General features: G+C 41.0%; 1 protein-coding gene and 1 long non-coding RNA gene across 2 annotated transcripts; both read right to left on the reverse strand.

Moving 5' to 3' along the window:
• Nucleotides 1–1141: 1141 nt before the first annotated feature.
• Nucleotides 1142–4100, reverse strand: LOC308074749 (uncharacterized protein; the record flags this gene model as incomplete). The annotated part of the gene is made up of 7 exons (XM_080414250.1): nt 4070–4100; nt 3481–3779; nt 3264–3354; nt 3028–3144; nt 2547–2622; nt 2161–2418; nt 1142–1302 (listed from the first exon to the last, which is right to left on the reverse strand). The coding sequence occupies exons 2-7, from the start codon at nt 3732–3734 to the stop codon at nt 1142–1144; spliced, it is 957 nt and encodes a 318-aa protein (XP_080270376.1). The 5' UTR covers nt 3735–3779; nt 4070–4100.
• A 426-nt stretch (nt 4101–4526) lies between these two features.
• Nucleotides 4527–8922, reverse strand: LOC308074186. Its single transcript, XR_013932069.1, has 3 exons — nt 8866–8922; nt 4750–4896; nt 4527–4656 (listed from the first exon to the last, which is right to left on the reverse strand). It is a non-coding gene; the product is annotated as an uncharacterized lncRNA (long non-coding RNA).
• Nucleotides 8923–9564: the final 642 nt, after the last annotated feature.

The following is a 9564-nucleotide window of genomic DNA, read 5'->3' on the forward strand; positions in this document are numbered from 1 at the left end:
ACACGGTCGCCCCGGATCGCAAAGAACGGTCTGGAGTGAGTGCTGCTCTGCCCTTCAGTGCATATTTGCATGCACATAATGATATTGTTGTTGTGGTTAAGTTGAAATAATAGTTGCACAACTTGTAACAACAGTGCGGTATCATTAATTTGTTGCAGTAATCAATTCATTATAATATACGTATAATGAATGACAGAATAGATTATATATATATATATATATATATATATATATATATATATATATATATATATATATATATATATATATATATATATATATATATAGATATAAATTGACTTTACCTGTAGTTCTTAATCTACTACATGTATAAGGGTACATTATTAATTAACCAGTTGAGGTACTTCTACTTTACTGGAGTATTTCCAATTATCAGTACTTTTACTTCTACTCAACTACATCTCACAGGCAAATATTGTACTTTTACTCCACTACAACTATTTGAAAACTTTAGTTACGTGTTACTTTGTAGATATACATTATTATAAAACATACATTTACCACTTTAGACCTCTTTCATACCTACAAGCTCACAACATGTTGTGAGCTTGTAGATCTGCTATTTTCAAACATTTTAGAACTTTTACTTTTGGTACTTTAAGTACATTTTGATACCAATACTTTTTTTGGTTGCATTGGAATGGCTGAGATTTCATTTTAAAGACCACTTTCACATTTTGTGCTGCAGATTGGGGCAAAAAAAACCTGCCGCAACCTGGTATATTATGACTTTGTCATTTCTTGTTTGCTTAGCACCTGCCCAAGTTTGGTTGTGGATTGCGCATGTCTCTCCTCCATTTAGAGATGAGGATGAAGGCACAGTTACCAAGGGTGCAAGTGCACACCAGTCCTTGCAAGGTGCCAGCCAACGAAATAAACACTGTGCGATAAGAGTCGCCACACCCTCGTAGCTGCCGATTGCAAAAACGTATTGTGTACACAGAGGAGTGTGCGGTGGTGACTCTTTATTCTACTGTAATGAGGATAAGATCTTTTCATTCAGAATACATTTACTTAATCATTCTGAAATTTCAATGTATTGAAATTTCTAATTTTGCATTTTTACTGCCAAAACCAAATTATCTTACGACACTGATCCTTAATAGTCTGACTGTACCTGCTATGCATTCCAAGGAAGGAGCTGCTTTGGGGCAAAGCGGATCACCAGGGAGTGGAACGCCTCGAGTGAGTAGGTTTGGTTCTGGGGAGATAGCTGCCGTACATCTTTGATGAACAGTTTTTGACTCACAAGAGCCTCCAGTTGAACAGCTGCTGATGAACCTGCACACACATACAACATAAGCATCAACTGATTTTCTCTCCCTGATCATATGCTTTTTTTATACAACAGGTAGTTCCGACCAATCTGATTGGTTGAAATAGCTATCTAGCCGTGCTTCAAACCAGCATGATAGCACAGGCCTAATCACATTAATAAATCACTCCGCACTGCAGTCCGCACCTGATTAGACCATATATGGCACAGCTGTGCTGTGACGTCACGCTGTCCCACGGTAGGAAAACAAACAGCACGGCGAAAATTGCCGATCTACAAGTTCACAACGCGTCGCCAGGTATCGCACAGCGAAAACAGCCGATCTACAAGTTCACAACGTGTCGCCATCGCGACGTGTTGTCAGCTTGTAGATCAGTTATTTTGGCCACGTGACACGGTCGTACGACGGAGCATATAGCCTACTGGAATTCATTCCACTGCGCAAGCATTGATAGCTCAGCTGTGTTGATGAGACGGTGCCTCAGAGCGCTGCTACAGGGACTATTTAATGTCTCAGTCAAATAAACTCTTCTCTTTACAGGGAAACGGATAATAGCGAAACATTTTTATTATGAATTGCCCCACAATATGAATACATTTGGATGTGTTTTGTTGGTAACTGTTGTATAATCGCAATATTACACTCGAGGGTGTGCTTTACCTTACATTATTGGCACTTCAGTGATGCTCGCGGAACTCGGCTTCGCCTTGTTCCTGACCGCATCACTGGCGTGCCAATAATGACGGTAAAGCACACCCTCTCGTGTAATATTGCTTAATTCACATGGATATTCATTCAGACCATCAACAAACTAACAGATCATGAAAAAGTGAACTTGTGCACATTCCTGAGCGATAGATACCTGGTTCAAGCCACTCCTTGTTTCTGTCCTCTCCTTCCAATGGCTCATGCTGACAGGCAGGGAATGCAGGAGTGTCATGCTCATGTATGTCTTGAGCATGATTGACCAGGCTTCTCCACTTTGCCTCCATCATGTCTGCATTGCCACTGGGAGTAGAACCGGCGGTCCAGTAGAGGTGGTTCACAAAAGACTGCTTCCAGAGCTTTATAACCTCACAGTCACGTTCTCTTGAAAGGGCATCCAACTTCTTGCCTACGGCTGTTATTGCACGCACACACACGCGCACACACACAAACACACACTTTAAAATCGCACTGACAAAATTGAACTACTGTGATTGGTCTTGCCTTCCATGTAGCCATGCATTTTCAAGGACAAATACTTACATTTGGCAATATGCCAGATATCAAAGAAGTGTTGTGTTCCTTCAGCGCACAGCACATCTCGCACCCATTTTGCTACCTGCAGAATTGGTTGAATTGTACAGATATATGCCAGAATTTATGAGTTAACTAACCCTTCAAGTAAACTTGAAATGCATTCACATTCAAATATTTCTATTTCTAAAGTGAAAAAAATACAAAAAGTAATCTATCACCACAGAGCCCCTCTCAGTTTCTTGATCGCCACAAGTTGATCGCCACATGAGACCCATTGTAACCAAATTGCCATCTTATAAACACAGGAGACTTTATTCAACAGCTTTCAGAGGTAAATATCCCCAATTCCATTGCCAACATTTATTTGGTTAGCCTTGACGTGGCCTCCCTTAGTTTACACCAATATCCCCCCATGATTTTTCTGCCAATTCAACTATCACCAGAGAAAGTGTGTGTTTGTTTGTGTGTGTCTGTCTGTCACTTGTACCTGGCGGTTTCTGTCGGTGACAAGGACTGCGACTTTCAAGTCCTGCTCCTTCAGTAACTTGATGCTGCGTTGCAGGCCCTCTATCTCACACCAGTTGCTGTTAGCAACTTCTGAACTCTGGAGCACAATCAGAGAAACAAAAAACAAACCTAAACAAATGGGAATCCCAAACACAAACAAAGTAGAATGTAGCCGCATAGATATGGCAGAAGGTACATGAGGCATGAATAACAGACCTGTACAAGCTGAAGGTCAATGACTTTATTCAGCCGGTCCTCAATAAGGGAGTATGTCCCGTATTTGGCACAGTGTCCTGGACTGTCCGATCTGTAAAAAGCACAAGGCAAGAGGAAAATTATGGATAGATGCCAAATGTCTTAATATACAAATTATTAATGTTGTACTTATGTGTATATTCTAATGATGAATATAACAATGAGCATGGTAACCAACCTGCAGTCTCCAGACAGAATCAATCCTCCTTCCATCTCTTTCAGCTCACTGAGGATACTGGCTTGCTGGCTCTGCCAGGCCTGGATGACGGTGGGAATGGTGTAGTAGCGCTGATGGCGGAAGTAGGTGTTCACGCTGGTGCACTGTAGGCCAAATAGCTGGAGCATTCTGAAAGTCTGCTGGGGCATACACCCTGAAAAGTGTACAGCTCCACTCAGCTGCAGGTTGCACTCAGGCATGTTTCTGTGCAGCATTGACTGGTTTCGCCAAACCCTCTTGAATCCACATGCTGAACAGACCTATGAAATATATTCAAATGATCAGTGGTGTACTGTCTGTGTGTACTTTCTTATGGCTGAGGAATAAAGTGAGAAAGTGTTTGAAGAAGAAAAAAACATTCAGCATAAGGTTTTAAGCTGAAATCAGATTGAAAGCACTAGCATAATGCAAAGTGATAACCTGCTTCAAACTGCACTAAGATCAGACAAAACACATGAAGTCCACTATGCAAAGTGAATGCATGACATTGACACATCCCAAGAGGGTACACACCACCAGAGCTTTCTACAGGTGCAGGATAAAATTTTACCTGTTGGATTTTCACAAATGTCCCCTCCTGTCTCTGTATACAGCTCCATGAGTTGGCTGTGACACACTATATACTTATCGATATAGCTGAGAAAAAATTAAGGAAAAAAAAAAAAGTTTGATTAAGACTGAACAGTCAGTATCGTGACATGAACAGATTAGTGTAACTGTGTAGTGTGTCTTACCAAGGGGCAGAGGATGCTTCAAGGTGTGGCGAGTCATCAGAGTTCTCAGAGAAGAGCTTGTCTTCAGCCTCTGGAACCCAATTGTCATCACCTTTCTTTGGTGCTGAAATGATTAGTCGATACATCGATTAGTTCATCAACATAATTAACACATTCTGATTTTAAAATCAATTAATATCATTCATTTGGTAGGGAAAAAAATGATGGCTTAATCAAATCAATAACGATTATAATTGGTTGCACGGCCCCTCACCTGACTGCTCGCTATCACTCTGAGAGATGGTGCATTGGCTTTGCATCGGACTGCCCTCAAAGCTTGAAATATCTGTCTGTGTTTCCACAGACACCATTTGGGGGACTGCCTGTGTCCCTAAGGACAACATCTGGGGGAAAACCTGGATGCCTGTAAAAAACAACAATTGATATAATTTAAGGGTAACCGTTCTCTATAAAAAGACTGTGTTGGCTAAAACGTGCAAAGCAAATTAAAACCTACCCAAAGAACGGTGTGGTGGTCTCCGGTAGCTATACTGAGTGGCTCAGAGGGTGGAAGAGAGGGTACAGATGATGGACCAGCTTCCTCCTCCTCCATCATCATAGGCTCCTCTGTCACGTCAGGAGTCGCAGAGTGATTTTGAAGCGTCTGTTGTTAAAAAAAAAAGGAGAATTCAGTGTTTACAGTGTGTCACTAGTGGTTCTCATAGTGGGTTCCAGGAGGTACCCATTACAATGAGAAAACGTTTTATTTCACCATGGCACAGTGGTTCGGACTGTGGACCTAGCTCACTGCTCAGTGGTTCTCAACCTTTTCAAATATTGGAAATAATTGTATATCTTCAACCCCTACACTACAGTAACAGAACTAAGGGATGCTCATATGCAATCTACTTGATCTGATCATAACCTTGCTTTCAATGAATCAATCTCACTCTGACCTGTGCTCTTAAACAGTGGTAAAAAACATTTGCTGCCTGCTCCAAAGAAACGCCATGAAAAACACCTATCATTACAGAGTTTACATACTTGTGTAGGAACCCTGATTGTACATGACAAGATAGTCTACAGTACAAAATATTTTCAAATGGGGTCTGCAGCCTAACATGTCATTGACATTACAATGAGAGCCACTGACTTAGGAAACAGCTTGCATTAGATAATGATATTCTTGTACCTCAAGCATTTGCATAACAATTTGTAACATTTTCATTTGCACATGAGCCTGCAAATAGATCACATACTACACATGATACTAAATGTACATAGGATATCAGACATTGAATAGCAGTGGTGTAAAGTAACTCAGTACATTTACTAAAGTACTGTACAAATAAAAATGTATGTAACAATTTGAGGTATTTTTTACTTTACTGAAGTATTTCCAATTTTCAGTACTTTTACTTCTACTCCACTACACCTCAGAGGCAAATATTGTACTTTTACTCCACTACAATTATTTGAAAACTTTAGATACTAGTTACTTCATAGATTTAGATTATTATACAAAACATACGCCACTTCACCCCTATGATTATTTGAAAATAGCCGATCTACAAGCTCACAACTTGTGACCTTGTATTGAACTGTACTTCCCTGTGCTTGTCTTTGCAAACTGTAATAAAGTATTCAATCAATCAAAGGTTGTAGATCTGCTATTTTCAATATATATATATATAATTAGAAATATGATAACGTGTGAAATGGGACATTCAGCATAATGAGTACTCTTACTTTTAGTACTTGTATAGTAAGTATATTTTGACGCCAATACTTTTGTACTTTTACTCAAGTAAATTTGAATTACCTGACTTTTACTTGTAACAGTATTTCTACATTGCAGTATTGATACTTTTACTTAGGTACAAAACTTGAGTACTTTTCCCACCACTGTTGAATAGCATTATAACTGCTCAGTTTCGCCTAGCTGAGGGCTCATATCACCAACATTTATACTACATACTATATGTGTATACTATATGTTCAGGGAAATGCTGGCAGCTTCTATCCTCCCCCTCCCCTTCTGTTTTGGCATCGCTACAGACTGCTTACCAGTGGTGTAAAGTAACTAAGTACATTTACTCAAGTACTGTACGCGTTGTGAGCTTGTGGATCGGCTATTTTCAAACATTTGCGTACTTTTACTCGCGGTGTACGGGCATGTACGGCTCTCCCGTGTTGCCTATCATGTGCGAGAAACAAGCGCTGGTGTTACCACATCTGAGCAAAACTAACCAACCATCATCGGGTCCAAAACACGAGCAGGACGGGGACACACACATCCCTAGGATTTTCGTGGCCCTAAGCATTTTTTTTGGGGTGCCCCCCCCCCCCCAAACACCCCCATTATAAAATCATTATGTCATTTTTTATTGCATACTAAAATAATAACGCTAGTTGTTGGATAGGAGATACATGACATAATTACAATATGAAAGTAAAAAAAAAATATATATATATATATATATATATATTTTTTTTTTTGTGGCCCTGTAGTGGTTGTGGCCCTAAGCGACCGCTTATATTGCTTATGGCAGCGGCCGGCCCTGGCGGGGGTCCTGGGACCACTAGGGGGTCCGGACACCACCAGGGGGTCCCGGGACCCCCACGAAAACATTACAAACAACGTCATATGGGCCGGATTAGCACTGTCACGGGGCAACCCGTGCCCTATACATAAAGACATGGGTTAAGGGCATTACACGCACACACACACCACACAGCTGCGTCCGATTCATAATCAAGACCACCAGCCGGTTTGGAAGCAACTGTTGGAAGTGTGGCAGATATGTCCTAACCAAATGTCAATACTATAAACTGTTGAATGCATTCATTCACAAATTCACAAGTAATTCACACAGACTTTACAGGGATAAAACATTCAGTTTATTGTGTAACCTGTGTTAAAAGGAGTTGCTCATTGTTGTAACTCCTCTGCGGTATTGGCACTGTGGGTTGAACTGCTAAACAGAGCATAGACCAAACCATGTAGCTTAAGTAGGGGAGGTCCCAGTGGAAGGTGCCATGTACTGTAGAGGAGGAGGGGTGTTTCACAATGTTTATGGGCAAAGTATTTTATGGTCTTCAGAAATGAATTCAAACACAAAATGGTGTTCAGTCTGAAAGTACAATATCTATTTATGTGTTGGGTTATTCATGATATATGTGTCAGCTTGTAGATAAGCTATTGTTGAAGGTTAATTGCTGCCTCTGTTGTGGTAGGATCCTCTCCTATAAAAAGGAGACAGCAGAGTCAGAGCTTCAGTGATGTTCGGGTAGGCAGAGAGCTAAGAGCCCAGTCAGAGCTGCCAGGGCCCCCTCATAGGGGTGTAGCCTATTGCGCTTTGTTTTGTTCTTTTTTGTTAAGTTTTGCATTAATTTCCTGAGTTCATTATGTTCGTATTTTTTGGCCAGTATTATTTTTGTTATTCTACGTCTGCACTGTAAAAAGCTACACGGACTTTGGTGGAGGAGAAGTGGGGAGAAATAAAAACCACAAAAGAGCAATTTCTGACTGTTTTTGGAGTCTCGACCTCATTCTGCATAATGAGTATCTTACTTTTAGTACTTGTATAGTAAGTATATTTTGACGCCAATACTTTTGTACTTTTACTCAAGTAAATTTGAATTACCGGACTTTTACTTGTAACAGAGTATTTCTACATTGCAGTATTGATACTTTTACTTAGGTACAACACTTGAGTACTTTTCCCACCACTGTTGAATAGCATTATAACTGCTCAGTTTCGCCTAGCTGAGGGCTCATATCACCAACATTTATACTACATACTATATGTGTATACTATATGTTCAGGGAAATGCTGGCAGCTTCTATCCTCCCCCTCCCCTTCTGTTTTGGCATCGCTACAGACTGCTTACCAGTGGTGTAAAGTAACTAAGTACATTTACTCAAGTACTGTACGCGTTGTGAGCTTGTAGATCGGCTATTTTCAAACATTTGCGTACTTTCACTCGCGGTGTACGGCTCTCCCGTGTTGCCCATCATGTGCGAGAAACAAGCGCTGGCGTTACCACATCCGAGCTAAACTAACCAACCATCATCGGGTCCAAAACACGAGCAGGACGGGGACACACACATCGCGGGGGTCAGGGCCGGCCCTAGGATTTTCGTGGCCCTAAGCAAGATTGCTCCCCCCCCCCCCCCAACACCCCCATTATAAAATCATTGTCATTTTATTTCGGTTTTAGGGTTAGGGTTATGTTAAGGTTATGTTATTAAATTCTTATTCAAAAAAAAAAAAAAACCCAACGGCCTATGGATAATCCGGCCCAAACAACAGTTCTGCATGTCGGTGTTGCCAGGTTTAGCGAGGAAAAAAAAGCAACCAGGTTTATGAAAACAAGCCCTTCACCCCGGTGGTCCCCCGACCCCCACTTCGGCAGTGGCACGTAGGTGTCGAATTCTTGTTCATTTTGATACCAATACTTTTATACTTGTACAAGTACATTTTTAATTCCGGACTTTTATTTGTAACAAGAGTACTTTTACTTTTACATTTGAGTACTTTTTCCACCGCTGCTGCTTACATGTACTTTTGATAGTCCTGCAAATCCTAACACATGTTAGCGTCAAAAAGATAGTTAGATCCACACTTACCCGAGACAAACCAAGTTTGTTTACTGCAGCAGCAGATCTTGCACCCACAGAAGCTTGTCACCTTCCATAAGTCTCACCCGGTCCAAAGTCCGGAATCCCAAACTATGGGAGATGAGATCCCCTTGGATATAATCCTCCTCTCTGAAATGCGCTCCACATATTACTGAGTGCCGGTCTTTCACCGACGACGCAGTAAAATCAGCCCTCTTTACCTGCACGAACCTCACCCATGATCTAAAGGCTGGCGTGCCTTTCTTTGGAAAAGCATGCACTTTATGTCCAGAAAGGGTGGAATTGGTACACCCACCACACGCACAAATATTTACCATTCTTGTTGCAACTAAAGTCAGGCTACAGAAGAAAAATAGCAGATCTACCAGCTCACAACGTGTTGCCTCATTTAGTCAACAAGTGCAACCAACCGGATGTTGTAGTAAGACGTAGCTGAGGGCATCTGTGTTCCGTTAGCCTCGGTCCCAGCCTCACTTATCTGTTCCGTGAGCAGAAATAACGGAGCAGAAATAAGACTTCCGGTTGACCATCTCTTCAGAATAAGAGTACCCTCTAGAGTAAAAAGAAACCATTGAAAACCATTGAAAAACGGTTCATTTGCACATTAAAACTATAAATTAAGCATTTAAACGAAGCAATATAACACATATTATGTTTCTGTGTAACAAAAACGGATTTAAAACATTA

The sequence above is a fragment of the Gymnoscopelus braueri genome (assembly GCF_963280865.1).
Source record: "Gymnoscopelus braueri genome assembly, chromosome: 19".
Taxonomy (NCBI): Eukaryota; Metazoa; Chordata; class Actinopteri; order Myctophiformes; family Myctophidae; genus Gymnoscopelus; species Gymnoscopelus braueri.